Here is a 26,799-nt window from a genome sequence, read left to right as displayed (position 1 = left end):
ACACAACAATTTTCCTTCTATCAGTTACAGCAGTATTTTTGTCCCTATCAAACCATCGACTTAGGGTTTTTCAAAAAGGGATAAAGCATCCACAATTGAATGAAGGGTCTTCCATCATTTATATAAGTGCAGAATAGTGGATTACGGGAAATGACCTCTGGGTGATCTTAAATAGTTAATTTACTGGTTCAAATATTTTGGCACACAAACAAAATAATCAGTCAGAAAACTTCCTATTCAGTTATAATTTTTTGCCATAACAAAACGAAGACTTTTCTCATTTGTTTGTTGCCATGATGTAAGTTGCTTAATCGGTGTTTTACAGTCAGTCATTCTTTAAGGGATATTTTCCAATCACTTCTGCAACTTGTTCAAACACAGATGGATTTGGACTACAAAACAAAAGAGCTCTTATGTAAATCCTACTAATACAGTAGAACCCCGAGATACTGCAACTTGAGTGTGTGTAACTCAGGTTAATGTGACTCCAAGTGGCAGGGAGCTGGTGCCCAGCTCCAGGCTGCCCACCACTCAGAACCTCCCTGCTTCTGTCAGGCTGCCACCCCAGACAGAACAAAGCAGCAGAAATGTAGCACTTTAAAGACTAACCAAATGATTTATTCAGTGATGAGTTGAACACCACTACCTCTCTGTTACCCCTGACAGTAGCAGTTTCTCTGCTCCTGTCAGTGGTGAGAGTCAGGTTGCTGCCCCTTGGGTGCTGCCCCTGCCAGGAACAGGCAAAACTGACCAGCGCAGCAGTGCTGGTCAGTTTCCCCTCTCCTGTGAGCAGTAGGTAGCCCAGCACTAGGATCTGGGCTGCCCACCACTCACAGGACACTGGAAACTGACCAGCAATGCTACGCTGGTCAGCTTACTGGCTCCCCTGAGTTACACAAAATTTGACTTACGTGGGGTTGCACAAGAACACAACCTCCATGTAAGTCGGGCGTCTACTGTAATCACACAAGCATCCAATCTGAAGGTTAAATTCACTGGAAGACAAATCTTATAATCTCAGATACCATTACCTTTAATACTTTAACATCCAAAGCAACAAACATACTGTACACAATTCCTCCATTATTTAAGCTATTGTAATAGAAGTTTTGAGCACTTTCCAACATACAACTCATCAACTAAATGTTAAATATCAGTGATACTGATAAGGCAATAGAATATTATAAATAAAGATACGAACTAAAATAGAAGTCAGGCTACCTGTTGAAAAGCATTGGGGTGGGTGAGTAGTAATGATACTCTGGTAATAAAAGAATATTCAAAACCAGACGTCTGAGAAGCCACATTCACCAACTCCAAACAAGGTCTCAATTTGCAAACCACAGTTCAGGTTGCAGGGAGATAGAGAAATACATTAATTCACACTGCCATTTTAAATTTGTTAATTAAGCACTGAAATCTTCCCACAGGCTGGGGAGTGGGAGTAAACTGTGAAATGCAGACACACCAGCAGTAACTCCCTCAAGAGAGCCGACAAGGTGGGCACTTCTGGTTCATACAGGTTTTGTCAGTCACTTTCATTGGTGGAAACAGAAGTGAGTGGGATGAGAAGCAAATGTGCCATTTCTCTAGTATTAACTGGAAAAGACACACATCTCATAGAACAGGAAGGGACCTCCAGAGGTCATCAAATCCAGTCCTCTGTCCTCTTGGCAGGACCAAGCCTCATCCATGACAGATTTTTTTAATCTATTTGCCCCAGACCCCGAAATGGCCCCCTCAAGGACCCAACTCACAACCCTGGATTTAGTCGACCAACGATCAAACCACTGAGTAAAACGGTGCAGCATTTTTTTTAAATCGTGCAGGGTGACGGGCCTCCCTTAGGAGAAGTGCCTGCGCAGTTACTTCCTTTGGCGAACAGCTGCGTGTTTAGACAAACAGGTAGAACAGTAACAGTGGGTTTATACACGCCCCAGCAGCGCACACGTGCACGGGCACAGCGGACCCGCGCGGCACGGCCCGCCGCCGCGGCGCACGGGTAACACGCCCCTCTCCCCAGCCGCCCGGAGGAGGAGACAGGCACAAAAGTCAGACCCGTCACGCCAGGCGGCGCTCGCTTGACGTGGCTGCATTTCTGAGGCTGCCCCGCACGCCCCTCTGTTACTGGCACGCGGGGCTACAGGGCGGGACTGAAGCGGGGGCACATGCGGCGCAAAGCCCGAGAGCTGCCGCCAGACCACACGAGCTGCCCCCGCCCCATTCCCCTCGCAGCAAGCGGGTCCGGCGGGCGGCCTCTGCCCGGGCCCCAGGCCTAGGGGCACTTTGAGGCGGGAGCGGCCCGAGGCGGGCGCCCGCGGGGGGGGCGAGGCGGCTCACCTGAGAAGAGCGGCATGGCGGGCGGCGCGTCCCGGAGGGGGCGTTAGCGGGCAGCGGCGGCGGCGGCGGCGCGTCCCTCTCAGGGTCTCATTCAAACCGGCCCTTCGCGATGACGCTGCAAGCGGAGCCTGGGCGCCGGAAGTGGCGGGGGGGGGAACGGCGCGCGCCGCTCCGGAAGGGGCGCCGGCGCTTCCCGTCACGTGGCCGGCGAGGCCCGGGCAGGGACTGAGCAGCCCCCACCTGCGGGGGGGGGGGGGGGCGGCCGTCCTGACAGTCGCTGTAAGGGTGGGGGCTGCCGTTCATAGCCCGCGGGTCATGCGGCTCCCTGCAGGGCTGGCGGTTTGTCACTGCACTTCTGCTGCCGCAAGGGCCGCTGTGGGGCCTGGTGCCGGGCAGCAGAAGGGGTGAGGCTCTGCTTCACGCAGCGGGCCCGGGAGCCGGCCGCAGGCGGTTGCGTCGCTCCGCTTCCCACTGCTGCAGTATCGGCTCACTAGCTCCTGCGGCCAGCCCCAGACCATCCACGGCCCCACAAGCGGGGGGGGCAGCTAGGATGGGGCACTTGGCAGCGGCCCCCACTCATCCTGTGGCTGGCACCACGCTAAGGAGGCTGGTCTGTCCCTTCTCTGTGGCCATGGTGGTTCGGGTGGGGTTTTAAATCGCCTGGGCAGCAGTTGAAGCTAATGGACACCTGAGAAAGAGGGAGAGAAGATGCACCGAGGCTGCTGCCCCACTTCCCACCTACTTTCGTTTTAGTTCCTTGGATTCTTGTGCAAAGGCAGGAAAGAGTTAATCCCTTGCTTACTGGGGAGGTGACATTGAACCTGCACCTGATCACAGTGTTCTGAGTCACTTTCCCCTGACCCAGGGTGGGCAAGAACTGGCTGGCGGGCGAGATGCAGTTTGCCATAAATAGCTGGTGGGCTGCCAGACTCTATACACCTGTGCATTTGCAGCTATGACTTGTCACCGTTTCCCTAGATCATGGTTCACTGCTGTTTGCTAATATCAGCTGCTGGAAGCATTGCAGGCTGGGCCACAACTTCCCAGTTTGGCTAGGAACAGTGAACCACAAATGACAGGTGTAAGCAACCACTCCTAAATAGTCTGGCAGCCCCGTAGGGGCTAAGCCTGGCAAACTGTCCAGTGCACAGGCAACTTACTGCCCAACCCTGCTCTACCACTTTATATGTAGAAGTATTTCCTGTGCATGGCTGAGGGTAACATGTTGCCTTTTTCCTTGCCATGGAAGGATTTGACTTATTCAGGGTTGCACAAGAACACATGGGAGGATGATGAAGACCCTAGGTTCTTTGATACTAGGATTCACTTACCCTTTTAGATGCCGGAGGCCCCCGCAGCAAGTGGTGTTTTTGAGGTAGTTTCTTCCACATCTGTCTTTGTTGCTGTTAGATCCATGGGAATTTTTATGGCATTTTTTCCCATTCTTTGGAGATGTCTGCCCCTTCCATTTTGACATTTTTGCTTCAGTTATTTAACCATCAGTGGTTTGTTTTGTTTTGTACTTCCTTCAGCAGGGACCCAAAGACTTGAGGAGGGAGAGGCTCATACAGACAGTCTTGGCATCCTACTCATGCTAAGGAATCATGTTTCCTCTTGTAGAGAAGACTTAGGATGCAAACAGGGAAGGAGGATGCAGCACAAGCAAGAAATAAAAAAAGGGAAAAAAAGCAACCACCCTTGACCATTATTGACCAGATTGATTCTGGAAATGGGTCTGTTCCAGTTCTCACCAGGTATATATCATCATAGCTCCACTGACTTTGTTGGAGCTATTCTGATTTATACTATCCCCTAACTGTAGTTCTGGAATGTTCAGATCTTACATTCACTCCTTGCAGTGTATTACAATGCATGTGGATAAATATCCCTATAGGGTAGTGAAATTTCAATGGGAGGGAATGTAGATGAGTTACTTGAAGATGGTATAAGTAGGTAGAAGGATGCAGCCATAATAGTTCCATGCCTTTTCTCAAAATGGTACAGTGGGATGTTTAATAAATATTCAATGATAGCTTATTTCCCCCCAAAAGACGTTCTCATACATTTTAGTCATAGTCAAGATTTTCTGAAAATGAATATATTTGTCTGGGTGTAATATTCAAAATATTCCTGGCTTGTGTATGTATGCTACACTTAGAGTGAACAATTACCAGTGTCTGCATACCACCACACAAACTGTAATTTGCATGTCTTGACTTTATTATATTCAGTTGTAACATATCCCAGACATATAAATCAATGTAATTTTACATTTCATTACATCATCTTTTTCAAGTAAAAAATCGCAGAATTTAAAAAGAATTTTAGTGCAGGCACATATTCCCAGTGTTTAAGCATTCTATGAAGCCCATCCATTACTTCACAATCATACCCTCTTTAGCAAGTCACTGTCTACCTTAATATTTTTGATGCATCTTTTTCAGGCCTTCAACACTTGTACTGAGTATGACATTGTTCTTGCAATAAAGTATGAGTTTTGGCAGCAGAATTTTAAGTCTCAAGTACAAAAATTCAGTCATTCATAATGGAATTGGAAAACCAATACAAAAATAACCCAGCTTTTTGAGAAGTATCTGACCCTGTAGGCCCCAAATAGGGAGGAAATGCCTATCAACTTTTTTTTAAATCAATGTCCTTTATAATGTTCATTTCTGAATCATAGTAGTCAAAATCTGATCCATTTACTTTCTGAAGGTGGGGTTGAATGGGAGAAGATGGGCAAGTTTGGATTTTGTATGTACCTGTAAGCAAGCGCTAACCAAATAAGCCCCTTACTAAAAAGCTTCAAATGTATTTTTCTTATTTAGGCCACTTATGGACATGGCCAAATCTGTTTCAGATTGAAAGAAAGTCTCTCTCTATTGAACAGAAGTCTTGTGCTAAATAGGGCAATTGAGGTAATAGCTACACATCCATGTAAGGGGGCAACTCATCACCACAACACCTCCTTCTGATTGGTCCTGCACCCCATCCCTTGCCCCAGGTTTACCATCCAAACTCTCTGCACCCTCTTCCCCATATCACAATTCCTTCTCAGACCCTGCACCTAACACCTACATCCCACCTCCAGGACAAAATCCTCTCCTGCACTCATACCCACATGCTGGTTCTTCACTCCAAATATCCTGCCCCACGTCACAACCCACTCCTTCACCCAAACTCCCTCTCAGACCCTCACTTTTCTGCACCCCAGTCCCCCACCTCAAGCTCCCTTCAACACCTAACCTCCATCCCAGACCCCACAACCCCTCCATAAAAAGCGTGGCTCCGGACCACTTACAAAATCTTGCAGTACCCCCCTCCATCAAAAATTACTACCCGCCTCCATTCCCAGATGTTAACACAATACACACACATTAATAAGCTTAGCAGAATTTTACTGTTAGCTATGCTAAAATTATAACTGAAACCAGTTAGACTAACTGTTGTCTATAAGGTGCCACAGGACTTATTGTTTTTGAAGATACAGACTACCTTGGCTACCTCTCTGATACTTGAAACCAGTTAAAGATTTCCATTTTTTAACCAATTATATTAGATTCAGGAACTATTACTGTTGTTCACTCAGATTTCTTCAACTGAAAATCAAGTATTGTGTTAGTATAGTATTTACTTGTTCATGTTGCAGAACAAGAAATTCTTCAGTTCCATAAACTGTACATAAATTTATAAGGATATAAAACTGGAAGGGATCTTGAGAGATCATGAAGTCCAGTCCCATGCCCTCATAGACTATCACTATCCCTCCCCCAGACCTTTGAAGGGCCCCCCCTCAAGGACTGAGCTCTCAATGCTGGTTTTACAGGCTAATACTCTAACCACTGAGCTATTCTTTCCCCAGTGTGTCACCATGTACAACTATACCAGCTTCTTGCATCAAACTGAACATGCAACCATTTTCAAACTAAAACTGAAATCATATTTTGATATGTTCATCCTACTTCATAGCAAATTTTCTGGGTGCTCAAAGAAATGTACACTTTAATAAAGCAAAAACACCATACCAGTCATTTTTCAAAAAGGTCCTTCCATAAATTATTTTTATTTCTCATTGAATGAGCACAGAGTCATTACCATATTAATAACAGATATGTTTATTCTTACATATCCATCAGTGCGGCTTTCAACACCACTTGAAACATGCAAATCGTCCTGAGGACGCATCAGTTTTCCAGTGCTTCTTATTTAATACACAACTGCAAAGCCATTATAAATTATTGAGGAGGTATTTGGTTAAAAAAATAAAATAAAATAAAACCATACTGTCCATACCACAAATGTATCCCTGCTACAAAGCAAGAGTTAAACAACATTTATACTTAATTCCTGAATTATCTGGAGTTTTTAAAGTTTCACAGGTAGTACACCTGGTTGTTGGTTCTCTGTTACAGGAGTTTTACATTTTCTGGAAACCTCTTGTCTTATGAATGAGAATTCTTCCTTTGTAACAGGAGTTTTCATTCAAAGATAACATTCAATTTAGGAAATGCAACTAGTATCTACAATACTTTATACCAATTAAAGTTCAGTAAAACTACTGATGCAGAATAGGTTTTTGAGACTTCTGCACTTATTGACATGGCAATAATACAATTATTTCAAAATAAGGCACTAAAAGGGCAATGCAACACCCATTGTAAGTGTTCTACAAATAATTTATATTTCAAACAGTGCATACATTTTTAAACTGTCTATTAACTTAATGTACGTTATCACGTAACGGTAAGGTAATATGTTCTACAATTACAGAAATCGTGTACCCAAAAATATGCTTTCTAACTTGGTTCTTTTGTAATTAGTTTCTAATACCTCTAACAGTAAAATAATTCAGTATGGCTTGGCAAAAATGCATAGATTAAATGTTTGTTGTCCCCATCCCTTTACGCTTTCTGAATCAGTATTTTGTAAAGCATAATGCAAAATATTTTAACACTTTAACCACTCTGTTATGGGTAATTAGCATTAAGGCTGTTAAGAGCTCTGCAGTGAAGGCACTGAAGTTCAAGTGACTATACGGCTTCAATTTTAAGCTAATTCTGCATTGTTCAAGAGCACAACTCTGAGTCTTAAAAGAAAATTCAGTTCTTCTCATTTTGAGATATCTTCCTTCTCTGCTCAAGATTGAGTACTTATCTTGATATAAAATATCGTCTCCAAAGGGCAAACAATCCTTTTCTCTCATTGATATGAGGAAAGTTGACAGCATTTCATCATGATTGACAAGCATTCTCTTATAAATCCGGAAAGGCAGCACCTTTTTCACATCCCGAGCTAAGCGTTATTTGCTTTAACTTGCATTACATAGTAATAATTAATCTAATCTACCTTAAGGCAAACCCGCAATAAAACATCTTCAGTGTGCTTTTTGTGCCAAAGCAAGAAGGAGAGAGTAACAGCAGTCTTAACCCTGAAGCCTGTGATAGTTGTGTTGAAAGGAACAACAGCTCGTCTGCACTGCTCTGTGTGGTTAAAGAAGCCCAGTTTCTCAGACTGCATCCCATGAGATTCCATAAATTATAGTATGTATGTTTAGCTGAAAGAAAAACACATTGCAATTAATGAAGAAATCACAAGGAATTTCTTAATATTAATGAAGCAATTAAGTGGAAAAAATATGTTCCACATAGCAACATTTTTATAATTGATATTTGGCATAACACTAAAGCTATATTTACATATTTGTAAATTTAAAAAACCACAAACCTCACATAAAAGTCAATGTAAATACATTTTGTGATCTAATAAATAAATGAAAATTAATTCATAGTATTTTTATATAAGAAAAATAAAATTTTAAAACTACAATTAGAGAATCTGTAAGGTTAAAGTATGCAATATTATTGTAGCAATGTTGGTTACAACTAGCGAGTTTTGCTGGCAAACCCCCATTTTTATTAACAAAACTGGTGGAATGTCCACACACAAAACAAGGCATAACACACTGCTGTCAACAGATTCTGTTGACAAAAATGTTGTGTGGATCCTCTGGGCGGGGGCGTGGGCAGCTTCCCTTCAAAGACAGGGCATCCAGAACAATGGGCAGCCGTGTCTGCTGTGCTTCTGAGTGCCTGTTTTGTAGAAAGAGCAGCCAGGCAGTCCTGCTGCTCTTCTGACAGAGCCAAGCACTCTTCCAATTAACCTGTGTGTGTGGCCGCCCTCTGTCGACAGAAGTTTTGTCAGGAAATCTCTTCTGACAATGACTTCTGTTGACAGACCACTGTAGTGTAACCATCGACATGCATGAGGTAACAAACAAACTGGTCTAATGAAAGATAATACATTAGCTATCTTGTCTTAACATAAGGTTAAAATGTCATAAAATCAATGGGACTAAGTTAATAGAACAGCAGAAGATCACGAAGGTTTTACAAAGTTTTGAAGTGGAAATGACCAAAACAATAGATTATGCCCGACATACTCAAGCCTATTCTATTTCAGTCTAAATGTTAATACTTCAAATACAGTAATGATCTTAAATATTGTCCTTGTAATTCTAAACTACTGTAGTGAAATATCAAAAACATTAAAGTAAAAATTACAATCCTCAATATAAATAAAAGTCTGTGAAAATTAGCATAGTAGAATCATAAAATATACCTTCAGATCTGCAGACTGCTTTGCTATTGGTAGTAAACTCCTAGGCTATGTCTACACTAGAAGCATCTGTTGACAGAAGTTACTGTTGACAGCGAAATCTCAGCAGTACTCTGTCAACAGGTTGCATCTACACACAACTTGCTCTGTCGACAGAGAACTGCCAGACTGCACTGCCCTCTGGTGACAGAGAGTGGAATGGCAGCTCTGCAAAGAGGGCTGCGTGGCAACCAGAAGCCCTCTCTTGTTGACAGAGGTGTCTACACTGCACTTTTGTCAACAGTAATCTGCCCAGAGATTGTTATGCCTCAAATTTTGTAGGGATAATACTGTCGAGAAAAATGTGGAGTTCTGTCGAGACTTTGTCGACAGAATGCGTTAAGTGTGTGGACAGTTCCTGAGTTATGTTGACAGAAGAGCCCTTGTGTCAACAAAACTCTCTAGTGTAGACCCAGTCATAATGAATTCTTGGCCTATATCTGTAAGTGATGAACAGTTAAAATGAAGAAAGCTCTCTAAGAGGTTAATTATAATGAATTGAGCATGACATGAGACTCAGACTTTATGGACTTTGAGTTAGTTTATCATCTCTCATTCAGGAAAGCACTTAAGCTTAACTTAAAAACACATGTTCAAGTCCATGCCTATTCAGCAAAGCATCTGAATGAATGCTTAAATAGTTTGGGGCTTGTCCACTCACTCTCTCTGCGTGTGTCTGTGTAGTGGAAAAAACCCTTAAAAAACCCTTGCATCCACACTGCAAAACTTTTTATTCTGGAATAACAAGGCATTCAACTCAAAATTGTAACTCCACCAAAAAAAAAAAAAAAAAAAGACTTTTACCAATCCTGCCCCCCACTTTCAGTTCCAAAACTGACTCAGTGTACACTAAGCAGAGGTAATTACAACGTAATTGGCCTCCAGGGAGGCATCCAATAATTGCTCTGATTTAAAAACTGGTCTGTTTAGTGTCAATGCTCTATTTTGAAATGCTCTTGCAGTGTGAGCACTCTCTTCAGAAATTACTTAGTTAGACATTAGAACATCAAAATAAGTTATTTCTGAAAAACCCTGTAGAGTGTAGACATAGCCAGTTAGTCAACAGAAGAATTCTACATGCACTTATGTGTTGTAAGTAAAGCACTTATGTGCTTTGCTGAACTGAAAGTTACACAACTAAATTTAAACAAGCACATAAAGCTCACATAAAATTAAAAGTAAATTGCCTAATCCCCATATGACAATCAGGTCCCAATCTCTAAAAACGCTGCAATGGTCAGATACAAGGTAATTACTAAATTTTATATTCCAAGGGGATTACCAATTGTTCTCATCCTCTCCTCAGTTCTAGGAGAACACATTTATTTATGTACTTATTTTGGTGTTCTAGGAGTGTGGGGGGGGGGCGGGGACACAGGAAGAAGGGACATGTATCCAGTAAATGCTTTGCACCATATAAGAAGTGAAAACTTAAGCAATGGATCTTTTATTTCTAGTATGTGAAAGACATTTTTCAGCTGCCTTTTATTATTCAACCCATGTTCATTAAATGCCTTCCTCTTACTTATCCCCCAAAAGATGAGTCAAAGGCCACGTACAGAATTAGCGATGTTTGGAACACAGGAATGGCTATACCATGTCACAGCAATAATCCATCTGCTTTCTAACAATGACTAGCACCAAATGCTTCAGAGGAACATACAAGAAAATTCATACTAGAATAACTTGTCCATGGAGAAAAGTTCTCTTTCTAACTATTGTCAGTTAATGTCTATCTTATGCACACGTGCATAAGCATTCATAAACCCTATTTTTCCTAATATCCATATAAATATCTAATCACTTTTTGGACTCTTACTAAGCTTAGCCTTACTATCTTGTGACAACTAGTTTCACAGATTAACTATTCATCATGTAAGAAAGGTGTTCCAAAGGGATTTCCTTTTAGGAGATTTAAATGTGCTGACTGTCAGTTTCACTGAATATCCTGCTGTTCTTGTATTTTGTAAAAAGGTAAATAGAAGCACCACTCAATTTACTTTCTGACATCTATTCTGCATTCTTTTTATCACACCTGCTCTTATTTGACATTTCTAAAATAGTTTTAGTCTTTTTAATCTCTTGCAATAAAGAAGGCTATATTATCCAGGCCTCTGATAATTTTTGTTGTCTGTCTCTAGACTCCTATTTCTGCTATAAGTAGAGCAACACACAGAATTTATTGCCCTATAAATATTATCTATCCCAGGGTATACATAATTTTTTTACAGTATGTGACAGTTAACATGCCGATAATGCTGTAAATTATGTTCTGCAAATAATGTGTGTGTGTGTATTATATATATATTAATCCTGAGACACAGTGATGTAAGATTTCTCCTTGCATATTTCCTGGCTGATACTATGAACATCTTTACCAAAAGATTCAGAGTATATCTGAGAAGAATACATGGCCAGTAGGGATTTGACTCCCACAATCCTGGCACATGAAACATACTGTATTATAATTCAGACTCCAAGCTGTGACAACAGGTATCTGACTACTATTTTGTTACAACTGTAGCAGAAAGACAGTGCAGAGGCCAAAGAAAACTTGGGCAGAAGATCTACAATGAAGTGGAGAGAGAGAAACAGATACTTTAGAAAATTAGAAATCTATTCTCCTTTTTTCTAGTAAAGTTCCTTGTTCAGTGCTGGAACAGAGCGTTTCTCTCCTAGATTTTTTTTACTACTTTGTTAGAAGACACAACAGTGTCAATGGGATTAAAAGGGAAGGTTACTCACCAGTAACTGGAGTTTTCTGAATGGGTACTTTCCCCCATAGATCCACAATCTTTTGACCTATTGAAATGTAGAAATGAACATTTCAAGAAAAATTTCAGATGCACTGAGTGCTGAATACACTCTATATGAGCATCTAAAAAATTGATCTGTATGCCTGTGTTGGTGAAAGATGAGACCCAGGCCAAAATCTCTATTGAAAGATAGTGAAAAGGATTCAATGAGCTGGTCTTCCATGTTTCAAAGAAATTCTTCCCATTATTTTTAAAGAGTCTGAATGGAAAGTTTGTGTCTCCCCTAAATAATCTGTAAGAATGTCTGGGCAAAATTCAGATCTTGAAATGAGAAACTCAGAAGCCAAGTAGCTAGATTCAAGGATGCATGATGTGAATGAAAAATCTGATTGTTATTTAAACACAAGAGAATTCAACAAGGGGCCTGATAACTGTAATAGAGCTGAAGAGCAGAACTGCTTTGTCTAATGTGGCACAATGATAAAAAATGAAGTTGTTTGCTTAAGTGAACTTTGAAGCAAGTAGAACCAGAAACAGAGAGAGAGATTTTTTTTTTCTGTGTGAGTCTCCATATCTGTGGAGCCCATCCAAAAACTTCCATTGCTGTTATTTGAAGAATACACAATTTATAAGCTAACTGGAACAATATGCTACAAACTGAAGACTGTGTTACTTGTTACACATTAACAGCTAGCTACCAGAAGCCTCTGCAGAGGGAAAAAGGAACTCCCTGGTAAGACAAAGGATACACATCTATAAGAATACTAAAGTAGACTATGAGGAGTTTTACAAAGATTTATGTGACTGTATGCAAAGGAACTCTGCACAATACACAGGTGGATATGGATAGACATACCCAAAAATATAGTTTTCACAATTACGGAGTGAAGACTCACATTCCAACGGTTATTTTTGTATATTTCAAACAATCAACACAATATATTTTGTTGTAAGATACATACATGTAATTTGTTAAATTATTCCCCTTTTCCCTTAATTCATCTTTTACAGGAAATCTGAAATATGTCCCAGAGAAGTATTAAACATGCCAGCCATTTTAGCAGTATCTCTCCTTATGTTTCGGTAACGCAAAAACTCCCTTACAAATCCATGCAACCACAACAGTGTATTCTCCAGAATTCACCACATGAAGATCATTTCAACCATCAACACAGAAGAGCACTACAAGCAATGCAAATTTAAAATAGAACCCCCAAAATTCTAATTCCAATGTTAAAAATCAGTTGAACAATCTTAAATTAGAAGTGGGTTTTTTTCTGGATGAGGAGAATCCGAGTGTGTCAGAAAAGGAATATTATAACATAGGTGGAAGGCCACTTAAGACAGTGGTAGGCAACCTGCAGCCCATTATGCTTCTGGGTGTGGCCCAGGAAACATTATGTTTACTGATGCCCAGATGCAGGGTTGCCAGATTCGATTGTTTACCATCCACATAGTCTTTTCTACTGGTATTACTGAAGTGACACACAAAATAAGGTGAAATGAGGTACATGCTAATTGCACACAACATTGACTGAGAGCCATGTGCTTCTCCTGCATTCAATCAAACCATGCCATGTTTTGGAAATGGAAGGACAGATAGCAAAACTACTCTATCCCAGGAAACTGTTTTGCTTATGACAATCTTGCAGCACACTGAGATAAAGGAAGGGTTAGTCACTAGCCTACTTTGCCCATCACTGACATGAGCCCTCATCCAAACAGAAGTCAATACGAGTCTTTCCACTGACTTGTATGGGTTTTAGATCACGGCTTTTATTAGAATGGATAGAGGCACTGTCTCTAGTTTGTCCTGAGAAGAGTAGTTGTTTGAGCAGGAGTGCTATTTGGGATCTACCAAGTGCTAGAGCCTTAATAATTGAAGCATCTATAGGGCTTGTGGAGGAATGCACTTTGCAAACCCCTGCGACTGCCTTAGGGAGCAATGATTATCCAAGTAGTATGGGGGCATCCCATTAGATCCCCAGTGGTATGAGGAAGAGCTCAAATGGTTAAATTTGATAGGAAGAAGTTAGGAGTGAGCAAGGCATCATAAGGCTACTTGGTTCTGGAACTAAGCAACCCTGTCAGCTCAAGTCTTTGTTAGACTTCAGGAGGGAAACAGACATGACAGCTCAGTTGCAGAGATTCAACAGCTCAGATTCATGTTTGTAGTGTATAATGGAGATGGCGGAATACTGGCCAATCACTGAGTGGACTGCAAGAATTGATGGCATAAGGCCACTGAGCTGGATTTTCTATACCAACAAAAGCCAATAAGGTGTTTCAAATGCTGTCATTTGACAAGTAATGGGAAAAGCACCTACTAAAGACAACCTATGTAGAAATTCCTGCACCAAAGAGGAAGTTACTTACCTTCTGCCGTAACAATGGTTCTTTGAGATGTGTGTCCCTGTGCGTGATCCTCTGTAAGTATATGTGCATCCCTGTGCCTCTAATCGGAGATTTTTGGTAGCACTGTCCATTGAGCACCTCACTGCTTTCTCTACCACAAAGCCCTATAGAGAACTCTGAAGTAGAACGAAGGAGAAAGGGTTGTGGAGCGCCCATGGGGGACACATCTCAAAGAACCATTGTTACTGAACAAAGTGAATAACCTCCTCTTCTTCAAGTAGTTTCCCTAGGGGTGTTCCACTGTAGGTGACTCGTAAGCAGTACTCAACACTGGACATTTCAGAATGTAGTCTGTTACTACATTGAGTACTATGGAGTCGAAGATGGCATTAGGAGCCAAGTATTCACTGATCACATAATGTTGTGTGTGTGTGTGGGTATAAGTCTAAGTACTACCCTACAGATTGCTGAGACAGGAATATCTGTAAGGAATGCTACAAAATAGAAATTCACCTCACGTAGTGCATATGGACCCAGGATGGGAGCACACTGTGCCCTTGCTAATCGTGATTAATGCAATCAGAGACCCACCTGGATAGTCTTTGAGCCAATTATCACCTCTTAGAAATCATTCTGTGTACAAAACAAAGACTTCAGGGGATTTCCTACCATACTTAATCAAGTGCAAGTAAAATACTAGTGTTCTTCTACTACATAGCATATGCAGAATCATAGGGAAAAACTAGGAGATGGATTTGTTGATTTACCTGGAAATGCAGATAGTGGTGGGAAAAAGTTGAGATATGGCCTCTTTCCCCCCCGAAAAGGGCCATGAATGGAATGTGTGCCATCAAGGCTGCAATTTCTTTTGTGTGTCTCGTTGAGGAGATGGCAGTTTTTAATCAATCATCTCTAACACACGTTCCTTCACAGACACATGTGAGAGAACAATTTGCTATGGACTCAAAGGAAGGTCAAGTCAAAGCCCTGAGAACTAGGTTAACATCCCAAAATGGAGAAGATGGTGTCACAGGTAAGAAGAGATTCTCAGTGCACTTAAGGAATCTACGCATCTTGCAGGTGAGCAAACAGAGTATTTGTCCACCTTGTGGTGGAAGGACATTTTCACTGCAAGATGTGCCTTAACGGAGCCAAGAGAAAGTTTTGATCCTTTGAGATCAAAAATGCAGTGTAAAATTAGAGAGAGGGAAGATGAAGTTAGGTTCACATGAGCAGAACAGCTATGACTTGGAATAGTTTCCATTTTGTAGGTATGTTACAGAGTCACTTTGGCTGTGTAACGGACACATCTTTCAGCTCCTCACAGGTTTCTACCTCTAGGTCTTGAACTAAAAAAGGAGCCATACCTGCAGGCCTAGGACTCACAGGTTGGGGTAAAGGAGCAGCCCATTTTTCTGAGATCAGATGAGAAATCAGCTGAGAAGGAAGAGGAGGACATATTGCCATCTGTGTCTGGTATAAGAGTCAGACTTGTCTTGGTCAAGACAAAGAAAAATGTGATAGGTGTATTTTGTCAAAACAGCAGTATAGTTGACAATCTTGAGTTGAAGACTCACTGCTGAGTAAGCCTTTCTGCCCATCAGGTCTAGGCACTTCCAGTCCTTATTGGTGGGTACTATGCGTGTGGCTTGCTGTTGGCCCCTCTAGTTAACCACATCCATAACTAGCAAATTTGGAGCAGAGAGGGAGAACAAAAATTCTGCCCCTTGTGGAGCTACGCAATACTTTCAGTTGACCCATTTTCCTGTAGGTGGGACTGTGGCTGGTTTTTGCTATACCTTCTTCGCCAGATCCATAAGTTTCTCATTTCATTGGTATTGCCAGCCTGGCTTCTGGTGAGACACGAAGGATGTTCATAAATTTGCATTTTGTCTCAGGTACATCTGATAGTGATAAGTTGAGTGTTTCCATCACCCTCCTAAATAGTTCTTGGAAGGCCTTAAAATCATCCCCTGCATTAGGTGATGGTATAATTGTGTTCTTGGGTTCCAGTGATGTGTTTTGTTCTATGATCGAGGAGTCATTTTTTCTGCCCGACAGTGGCATTCTCATCCTCCTCAACCTCTAAGGAGACAGAGTGTTCAGCTGATTGTGAAGTTGAAGGGTTAAGACTAGGGCTCATGAGCTCATGGGAATAAGGGGACTTCGAAGAAGGTGGCATCCTTTCGAAAAGAAGCCCCGTCTGGACGCGACGCGCGGCGGCAAGGCTCGTCAATTTCGAAGCGCTGCTGCCGCCCGCATGCTAATGAAGTGCTGAATATGCATTTCAGCGCTTCATTAGTAAACTTCGAAATGGCCATTTGCATGGCCATTTCGAAGTTTGGGGCACGTGTAGACACAGCCTTTGAAATTATCCCCGGACTCCTCTGTCAGAGGTGTGAAACAGGGTCAGGCAACTTCTGAAGGGTGTGACAAGTGTGTAGCTGGCAGCCAAATTTACAACATATAGGCTACATCTACACTAGCACATGATGTCGAAGTAGACTATTTCGACGCGTATCATCCACACATCCTCCAGGGCTGGTGTCGTCGACGTTCAATGTCGAAGTAGCGATGGAGAACATCGAAAGGAGCCACCCCAGAAGGAAATGTGGAGCGTCCGCACACACAAGTGCTCCCCGTCGAAATAAAGGGCCAGCAAAGCCCCAAGCCACTCCCTTAAAGGGCCCCTCCAGACACACACGGCCTGCACAGCAAGAGATCCACAGAGCCGACAACTAGTTGCAGACCCTGTGCATGCAGCATGGACCCCCAGCTGCAGCAGCAGAAGCAGCAGCAGCCAGATGCCCTGGGCTAAGGGCTGCTGCATGCGGTGACCATAGAGCCCCGCAGGGGCTGGACAGAGCATCTCTCAACCCCTCAGCTGATGGGCCACCATGGAGGACCCTGCTATTTCAAAGTAGCAGGATGCGGATCGTCAACACGCACCCTACTTTGACATTGAATGTCGAAATAGGGTGCTATTCCCATCTTTGGATGGGAATAGAGATTTTGATGTCTCGCCGCCTAACGTCGATTTCAACGTCGAAATAGCACACAGCGCGTGTAGATGCAACGCGTGCTATTTTGATGTTGTGCCAGCTTCTTCGAAGTAGCCGGCTAGTGTAGATGCACCCATAATTATTCAGGCCCTTGATTACCACATGAAAAGTGCTTAGAAGAGGTGGGTTGATAGGTAGTGGACTGGGGTGTATGCTGCTTCTGCTTTGAGCCCTCGTGCTCTTATACCATGGCTTGTAACTGTGTTCAGATGATGAATACTGAGCGAGTGGCTGAGAGCATATCTTTTCTGCCCTGCAGTGTAGGCTCCAAGGGAGCATAATGTGGTCCAGGAATCCAGGAGTCTGTCTAATAAGATGGGTGAACTGGAGTACCTCATATCAAAGGAGGAAGTTGACATAATAAGCATCACAGAAACATGGTGGAATGAGGACAATCAGTGAGACACTATCATACTGGGATATAAATTATATCGGAAAGACAGAACAGGTTGTGCGGGTGGCGGAGTAGTACTATATGTGAAGGATAATATAGAATCAAATGAAGCAAAAATCCTAAAGGAATCAAAGTGTTCCATAGAATCATTATGGATAACAATTCATTCCTCTAATATGAATATGGCATTAGGAATATAATACCGACCACCTAACCAAGACAGTGATAGTGATGCTGAAATGTTAAGGGAGATTAGAGAGGCTATCAAAATAAAAAACACAGTAATAATAGGAGATTTCAATTATCCCCATATTGATTGGATACATGTCACCTCAGGACGGGATTCAGAGATTAAATTTCTTGATGCCTTAAATGACTGTTTCTTGGAGCAGCTAGTAGAGGAACTCACAAGGGGAGAGTCAATTCTCGATCTAGTCCTGACTGGAACGCAGGATCTGGTCCAAGAGGTAACTGTTACTGGACCGCTTGGAAATAGTGACCACAATATAACAACTTTTAATATTCCTGTGTTGGGAAGAACACCGCAGCGGTCAAACACTCCGGCATTTAATTTCAAAAAGGGGAATTACACTAAAATGAGGAAGCTAGTTAAACAGAAACTAAAAGGTAGAGTAGAGTAACTAAACTAAAATCCCTGGAAGCTGCATGGAAACGGTTTAAAGACACCATACTAGAAGCCCAACTTAAATGTATACCCCAAATAAAAGAACACAGTAAGAGACCTAACAAAGAACCACCATGGCTTAACAGCCATGTTAAAAAGGCAGTGAGAGAGAAAAGGGCAGCTTCTAAAAAGTGGAAGTCAAATCCTAGTGAGGAAAATAGAAAGGAACACAAACACTCCCAAATTAAGTGTCATAATATAGTAAGAAAAGCCAAAAAAGATTTTGAGGAACAGTTAACCATAAATTAAAAAAATGATAGTAAAATGTTTTTTAAATACATTAGAAGCAGGAAGCCCGCTAAAAAAGCAGTGGGGCCCTTGGACGATAAAGATGTAAAAGGAGCGATCAAGGAAGACAGTGCCATTGCGGAGCGATTAAATGATTTCTTTGCTTCAGTCTTCACGGCTGAGGATGTTACAGAGGTTCCTAAATCTGAGCCAGCCTTTTTAGGTGACAAATCTGAGGAACTCTCCCAGATTGAAGTGACATTAGAGGAGGTTTTGGAGTTAATTGATAAGCTGAATAGTAACAAGTCTCCAGGACCAGACAATATTCACCCAAGGGTTCTGAAAGAACTCAAATGTGAAATTGCGGAGTTATTAACAGTGGTTTTTAACCTATCCTTTAAATCCGCTTCGGTACCCAATGACAGGAAGACGGCCAATATAACGCCAATATTTAAAAAAGGCTCTAGAGGAGACCCTGGCAATTATAGACCGATAAGTCTAACATCAGTACCAGGCAAATTAGTAGAAACAATAGTAAAGAATAAAATTGCAAGGCACGTAGAAGAGCACGAATTGTTGGGCAAAAGTCAGCATGGTTTCTGCAGAGGGAAGTTGTGTCTAACTAATCTATTAGAATTCTTTGAAGGGATAAACAAACATGCGGACAAGGGGCACCCAGTGGACATAATATACCTAGATTTCCAGAAAGCCTTTGACACGGTCCCACACCAAAGGCTTTTATGTAAATTAGGTGGTCATGGGATAGGAGGAAAGATCCTTTCATGGATCGGGAATTGGTTAAAAGACAGAAAACAAAGGGTTGGAATAAATGGTAAATTTTCACAACGGACGGAGTAACTAGTGGTGTTCCCCAGGGGTCAGTCCTGGGACCGATCCTGTTCAACTTGTTCATCAATGATCTAGAAAATGAGGTAAGCAGTGAGGTGGTAAAGTTTGCAGATGACACCAAGTTGTTCAGGACAGTCAAAACCAAAAGGGATTGTGAAGAACTACAAAAAGATCTCAGCAAACTGAGTGATTGGGCAGCAAAATGGCAAATGAAATTTAATGTGGGTAAGTGTAAGGTAATGCACATTGGGAAAAATAACCCAAATTACACGTACAACATGATGGGGTCAAATTTAGCTACGACAGATCAGGAAAGGGATCTTGGAGTTATAGTGGATAGTTCTCTGAAGACATCCACGCAGTGTGCAGCGGCAGTTAGTAAAGCAAATAGGATGTTAGGAATTATTAAAAAAGGGATAGATAATAAGACAAAAGATATCATATTTCCCCTATATAAAACTATGGTATGCCCACATCTTGAGTACTGCGTGCAGATGTGGTCTCCTCACCTTAAAAAACATATATTGGCATTAGAAAAGGTTCAGAAAAGGGCGACTAAGATGATTAGGGGTTTGGAACGGGTCCCATATGGGGAGAGGCTAGAGAGACTGGGACTTTTCAGTCTGGAAAAGAGGCGATTGAGGGGCGATATGATAGAGGTATATAAAATCATGAATGGTGTGGAGAAAGTGAATATAGAAAAATTATTTACCTTTTCCCATAATACAAGAACTAGGGGACACCAAATGAAATTGATGGGTAGTGGGTTCAAAACTAATAAAAGGAAATTTTTCTTCACACAGCGCACAGTCAACCTGTGGAACTCCTTGCCGGAGGAGGCTGTGAAGGCCAGGACTCTATTAGGGTTTAAAAAAGAGCTTGATAAATTTTTGCAGGTTAGGTCCATAAGTGGCTATTAGCCAGGGGTAAAGTATGGTGCCTTGGCCTTCACTACAAGGGCAGGAGATGGATGGCAGGAGATAAATCACTTGATCATTGTCTTCTGTTCTCCTTCTCTGGGGCACCTGGCATTGGCCACTGTTGGCAGACGGGATACTGGGCTGGATGGACCTTTGGTCTGACCCAGTATGGCCATTCTTATGTTCTTATGTAAAACTGGAGAGAAGGATCCATCTTCTCTGTGAAGAGTTTGGACCCTTCATCCTGGAAGTCTTCTCCAGCTCTCCGGGCAAATGAGAAAGCTGTAGCCAAGAAGCCTGCCTCAGCAGCACGATCATGAAGACTGGGTAGGCTGTTGAATCAGCTACATACAGTATCTGGCCCAATGCAATTATCCAATCCTCTTTAGAATAGCCTTTAGAAGTGGACATGTCTGGTAGAGATAGATGCTTTCTGGGAGGGGCAGATTCCCCTTAGAGTTCTTCCTGTTCTCAAAAGCTTCCTCCAGCCTTGGCTTAGGAGTTCTAGCCAGCCAGTGCGTAGGGTCCATCTGGTGTACTCTCTCAGAGAGACAATGGATGGCTGCCTATTGCCTGATGACTGCTATGAGTTTCTGTGAGAGAGAGAGGGAGGGAGGGAGGGAGGGAGGGGAATTCCTTCTGACAACTGTCAGATTTGTCTCTGGGTAGAGGAAGCACTATGTGGAGTACTGGCAGTACAGAGCCCAGTGATGGAGCGATTCTTGGTGCCTGGGTTTGCTTGGTACTGGGGCCCTGGTATTGTGTAATGGGCATTATTACCCTTCTTCCCCAACCATCCAGTCTCCAGGGTACTAGCTTTCATTTTGTATCCTGGGTTCACTCTGTACAACAGAAGATCGTCCATGATACCCTTATCACTACCAACGTGTGAGAGGGTGCAGAGCACTGGCTAAGACAACAGAGCTCAAGTGTTACCATTAGCTTACATGGTACGTCAGAGAACTGTTCATAGCACATTGTCAGTACTAATAGTTGGGAATATGCAAAGCACTCCCTAGATGGGAGTTTTGTCACACCTGGTGCCAAAAGCTTCCTGAGTGTCACTCTTTTAGAGATGATAATTGCCTGTATTTCTAACTATTACTCAGACCCTGCCTGCCTCCGACTCCTCAGGTGACAGTGCAGCCCCAGCTGATGAACGGCTGTGGGAGGGGGCACAGTGCCTTTGGTGCTGAGGGACACACGAGGGAGGATAAACAAAAAAGCAGTTATGTAGCACTTCAAAAGACTAACAAAATAATTTATTAAGTGATGAGCTTTTGTGGGACAGACCCACTTCTTCACACCTGGAAATTCAGATCTGAAGAAGTAAGTCTGTCCCATGAAAGCTCACCAGGATGCAGGAGAAGGATTTTCTTCTCTTTCCTTTACCTGAAGAAGAAACACCTAGTCTTCTAGGCAGGCCCCCAGACAGGAGAGGAATGAAACGAAACTTCTCTATTTTTTAAAAACTCTTAATGGAGTTTAAAAAGATAAAAATATTAACTATTTATTTTAGCCTATTAAGGAGAACAAAGAAACCAACAACGGCTACTCCTTATGCTAATGATATTAATAAGAACAACTGTCCTCTCTCTTGAGAAGCCAAAGGTGGTTGACTAGGAAGTGGTGGGCTCGGTTCACCCCACAGTGCTAGATAGCCTTGAGGCAGACCACAGAGGAAGGAGAGCACATGCAGGAGTCAATGGACACTGCTACCAAAAATCTCTGATTAGAAGCACAGGGGCACACAAACACCTACAGTGGAGCACCCAGAGGGATATGACTTAAAGAACCACCATATATTTTAAGCATAAGCAAAGAGACTTCAATAAATTGGAGACAAGAAAAGGGGAATTGGACAGTGACTTTGGCTATACCCTCTAACATTTTAAGTGGGTCTGTCCCACGAAAGCTCATCACCTAATAATTTACTTTCAGTCTTTAAAGTGCCAAATGACTGCTGTTTTTCAGATGAGATTACATATTTTACTGATAAAAAATAGTTGATGTAAGACTTTTGCAAGGCATTTGCCTTGGTATCAGACAACCTTGTGATTAAGAAACCAGAATACGTGACTGAAAACTGTCCAACTGATGGGTCTCAAAACGTTAATGGGGAATCACTGTGCTCTGTATTTTTACTGGGATCCCTCAGTGACTGGTTGTTGGCTCTGTGTTATGTATTTTGTTTTTAAATCACCATCTTCAAAGGAAACATACAGCATGATATGGATCGCTTGTTAAGCTGGGAGCAAGCAACCAACACGCATTTCCATATGGCTAAATGTAAGCTCCTAGATCTCAGAACACAGGCCATGCTTACAGGATGAGAGAGACTATCTTGGGAAGCAGTAAGACAGAAAAAAAGAGTTGAGACTCCTGGTGGATATTCAGCTGAACCTACAATCCCATGGCAATGCTGTTGCCAGAAGGGTTAATGCAACACATGGCTCCTTCTGGACTTGTAGTCTATGAATAACCTAGCCAACGAAGTCTAAAATTAGATCCTAAGCTACACACCAGTGTGTTCAGCTGCTCAGCTCATGTTTCAACATAGATCATTAGAGAAAGTACTGTCAGTGGGATTCTTCATGCTATTTTCATGATCAGTTCTTAATGTGGAAGGGTGGAAAAATTCTCTGTTCTGGATAATAGGCTATCAGAAATGGATCACAGAACCGAAATTGGCCTGGCAAGCATTATCGTTACACTCTGTCTTATAAAGACTTAATATCACAAGGACACAGGAAATAGTGATAAAGAATAAATGCTCCAAAGTACCTCCCCACATCAGAACACCAAAGGACCTCCAGTTACTGTTCATGTGACGAAACATTTCATTTTTCTAAGTACCAAGGGAATCTAGACCCTTATGCCCAGCATTGCAGCATCTTCCTTTCACACACTTGAATGTCAACGGGTTGGCATTAGGTCACCTCTCTTCTAGGTGCTATGGCGCTACAACTTTATCAACTCTTATCTCCGGTTCAACAAGACACACCATCTCTGTGTCAGCTGTGCATATTGACAACTCCATTTCCCCTAGGTAGCAAGGCACATCAGATTCATGGTGCCAACACAGAGAGGTCAAAGCACTAGCATATAAAAGTAGATGTGCAACAAGGTGGATACAGATGCATCAAAGTGCCTCATCACACCATTGTGACTATTCTGAGGCAGACACACCATTTCTTCTGAAACCAATGTATCAGGATGGCGTAAGTATTATGGCAGAGACGACAAAGCACTAGAGTGCCTTTACTGTGTGGTGCCAATGTGTTAAGGCAGACATGTCAATGTGCCCCACTTGCCCGTTGATAGGGTTTAGAGACAGAAGCAGCATACTCAAGACAACTGCCACTACATGGTCTTGCTGAGTCAAGGCAGATTTCTTATTTTTCTTGCTGCTAATCTATTTAGGCCAAGGCATTGATGCCTACCACTCACAGGAATCACTAAACTGACCAGCACTCCTATACTGGTCAGTTTCCTGACTCCCCTGAGTGGTGGGCAGTCTGGAGCCAGGCACCAGCTCCCTGCCACTCAGAGTCGTGTTAACCCAAGATTTGTGCAACTTGAGTGCATGTATCTTGGGGTTCTACTGTACTGACAAATTAACTAAATGACCAAGATGTCTTGATTCCAGACAGACAGGTGTGCCAAAAATAAAACTATTGTTTCAATGACATCGGCAAATTAAGACTTCTTAGAAAACAGTTGCTTTAAGCTTCAACAGACAGAAAGATGAAATAACACCATCAAAACACAGACTTAAGTTATCTTGGAAACAACCAATGTTTCCAAGAAAGTTATTCAAATCTTAGTGTAAAGACTCAGCACTCACAAAAACTAACTCATTAAAATGCAAGGGAAAGGCCAATGAAGCTTCCAGCGGAAAGAATGTGCTAAAAAAGAGCTGGAGTAGCAGTGGGTGAGGTCCAGCCTGAAGCTTATACTAAGAGCTCAACTGCCGACTGCACTTAGAATTCACAAATAGAGGTTCTAGAGGGAGCTGACCAATTGTAATTGTGCAAGGGGAAGAGTTTGTGCTGACTGCCTCAATGGACAAAAAAAATCTATGAGCTAGGAAAGGCACAAAGGGAATCATGTACTTATGGCATCTTTAATGAAGATTTGTTTATAGTTAAGGTTTGCAAGAGCACACAAAGAGGTTCAACACACACACACACACACACACACACACACACACACACACACACGGATTTACCCAGCATTGTTTGCATCCTTGCGGGGGCTCAGGACATGGGGAAGGAGGGAAGGCAGGTGTTCAAGAGTTACAGCAGAGGGTGGGGGACGCAAGAAACCGGGCAGAACGCTGGGAGGTTGTCAGGGACTCCCCTGCCACTCCACACTCCAAATGCAGAAAGTGGGGCCCCATGGAGACTTAAAAAACACCTTGCCTGTAAACAGGATTTACCTTAAACCTTCCCAGGGTCACAGATTCCCTGGCACTGGGGGTAGTTTCGCTGCCACCACCAAGTGAGAACCCCACCCCTCACCCCAAGAAGACACACTTGGACGTCTTCCTGTGGAGACACTCAAGCTCTTAAACCTCCCTTCAGGAAAGAGGTTGGACACAAAAAAACCTGTAATTCAGTAGCTGACCATTTGGTCTGAGGCACAGACTCTTAAGACACAGAAATTAGATCTGTTGCTTACAAAAGTGATTTATTCACAAAACAGGCGAAAAATCATGGGGTTGTATGCAGAGAAAAGTATTTCCCTGCGATTCAGCTTAAAAGTTAGAGGGAAGATCTCAAGTCAAACAACAAAAGGGAAAAAAAACAGAGCAGCCACAACAAAACAAGGTAGCAAGCCACAGCCCGTCCAAATGTAAAATAACCAGAAACCTGAACACGTCTAACTATACATTTCTCTAGTACTTACATCTCTATTGCTGATTTTGCAACAGTCAGGATACTTTGATTTTATTTCAACTGCCTGAGAGCCATCTCCCCGCCCTATGCAGAGACAAAAAGCCCTGGGAACTGCAACTGTTCTCCATTTAAACAGAGTGATTTCACTCCCACTGGCTCACCTGGGATTCAGGTTACCTCAGAAGATCAACCCCTTCCCTGTACTCATTCATGACAGAGGTGTGTGGGGTGCAGTAGTCAGGACAGGAGGTACACAGCAGGGTGGTCTGGGGGGACTCACTGGAGTTGGCCAAGGCACGAAGGTCAGGAATTAGGGCAGAGAATTGTGTGGGCTCACCAGGGCCTCCTGCAACAGCCAGAGAAGTGCTGTTCCCCAGAACCACCTGCAGAGGCAGGGTCCACACTGCTTGGCCTGCTGAGGGCTCCCCAAGGGCTGCACTGGCTGAGGACAGCAGCTTCCCAAGGTCACCAGGGGCTGTGCTCCCTGCCTGGGATTCCCCTTGTCCTCAGGCTATCCAGCTCTAGGGCCAAGGGTGGTGGTTTGTAAATTGAGAGGAAACTGTGGCCAGCACTAGCATGGAAACCTTACCCATGGCAAATAACTTTCAGAGCCTCTCTCTTACCCAGCCACTGTCTTACAGGGGGCCACCTCCCCACCCCTGTGGTCACTGTGCAGTATTACGGTGGCTCCTAGCAGACCCCTCCCTTATGTTTTATGAGAAAATCGCATTCCAGGTGCATCCCATTTTCCTGGCAAAACCAAAATCTGACCTTATTTTAAATTATGATAAGAGGAAGTTGAATAGCAAATTTGGTGGTCCTAGCTGTTACTGTTTAGGAGGAGTTCATGAACAAATGGACTCACAAATAGGCTGGATCAACGCACAGACGACAAACTCTCTCATGTGTACAGTAGATATACACAATACTGTCAAAAGATCCACAGTACCAACATCTCTAATTAACTTTGCCAGAAAACAAGGCAAAGACCTGGACACCAGATTTGTATTTTGTGTCTAACTAGTTATCTGCCAACGTAGTACAATGTAAATATGCAGTCATATTACAAATGTGGGGTATTGTACCTTTTTAAGGGATTAGTGCTGTCCCTTGTTTGCTGGTATCCTGGCAAGGCCAACCTGATGGATTCATCAAACGTCTACCGTTGTCATGAGGGGCCATGAAACTTCATATAAGTTGTGCAAAGGAAGAGAGTTCCTTTTTGCACAACTCTTACAAGAGGGATCTACCCTTAAATAGCTCCCTATACTTTGGGTTTTTTCTTTGGCACATCCCTTCTCCATTTTTCTTAACTTGTGGGTCCTGGAGAACAACCACCTGTGTGGTAAGAAGCCCACATGTGTACTCTTTGGAGCAGAGTGTACTGGGGTCCTGGTCAGCCTGGAGTTGATATCAGTTTTATGGATCCATAATAGAAAAATCTGAAATATTGTCTACCCATTCTTACAGGCCTGGGATGTGAATAATTTGCAATTTTTATATTTTCTAGGATTGTAAGAGTCTCTGAAACAGCAGAGGCCTTTCACATACATATCACTGCTGGGGCACAGCTCCTTCATAAGAAGGGCTGTACTTAAACCTTGAGGATCCTGACGTGGCCACCTCAGAAAAATCTTCTCTCTCTCAACTTTAGA

The 26,799-nt window shown here is 42.7% G+C and overlaps 2 protein-coding genes across 5 annotated transcripts in view; both read right to left on the bottom strand.

Moving 5' to 3' along the window:
• Nucleotides 1-2,489, bottom strand: part of USP14 (ubiquitin specific peptidase 14) — a 43,602-nt gene extending 41,113 nt beyond the window's left edge. For 2 of the 3 annotated variants that reach the window (XM_074987347.1, XM_074987349.1), the window contains exon 1: nucleotides 2,341-2,489. In XM_074987347.1, the coding sequence (XP_074843448.1) occupies nucleotides 2,341-2,356 (16 nt within the window). In that variant the 5' untranslated portion in view covers nucleotides 2,357-2,489. Of the gene's footprint in view, nucleotides 1-1,221; nucleotides 1,328-2,340 lie in introns of all 3 variants that reach the window. The other variant, XM_074987348.1, reaches the window with a different exon arrangement.
• Nucleotides 2,490-6,371: 3,882 nt separating this feature from the next.
• The window catches only part of ROCK1 (Rho associated coiled-coil containing protein kinase 1), a 177,726-nt gene continuing 157,298 nt past the window's right edge, over nucleotides 6,372-26,799 (bottom strand). The window contains exons 33-34 of one of the 2 annotated variants that reach the window (XM_074987345.1): nucleotides 11,740-11,796; nucleotides 6,372-7,894 (exon numbers count right to left, since the gene is read on the bottom strand). In XM_074987345.1, coding sequence (XP_074843446.1) covers nucleotides 7,891-7,894; nucleotides 11,740-11,796 — 61 coding nt within the window. In that variant the 3' untranslated portion in view covers nucleotides 6,372-7,890. The remainder of the gene's footprint in view (nucleotides 7,895-11,739; nucleotides 11,797-26,799) is intronic. The other variant, XM_074987346.1, reaches the window with a different exon arrangement.

Source organism: Carettochelys insculpta, chromosome 2 (genome assembly GCF_033958435.1).
Source record: "Carettochelys insculpta isolate YL-2023 chromosome 2, ASM3395843v1, whole genome shotgun sequence".
Taxonomy (NCBI): domain Eukaryota; kingdom Metazoa; phylum Chordata; order Testudines; family Carettochelyidae; genus Carettochelys; species Carettochelys insculpta.
The sequence above is the reverse complement of the archived record's forward strand: the minus strand, read 5'-3'. Positions and strand labels throughout refer to the sequence as shown.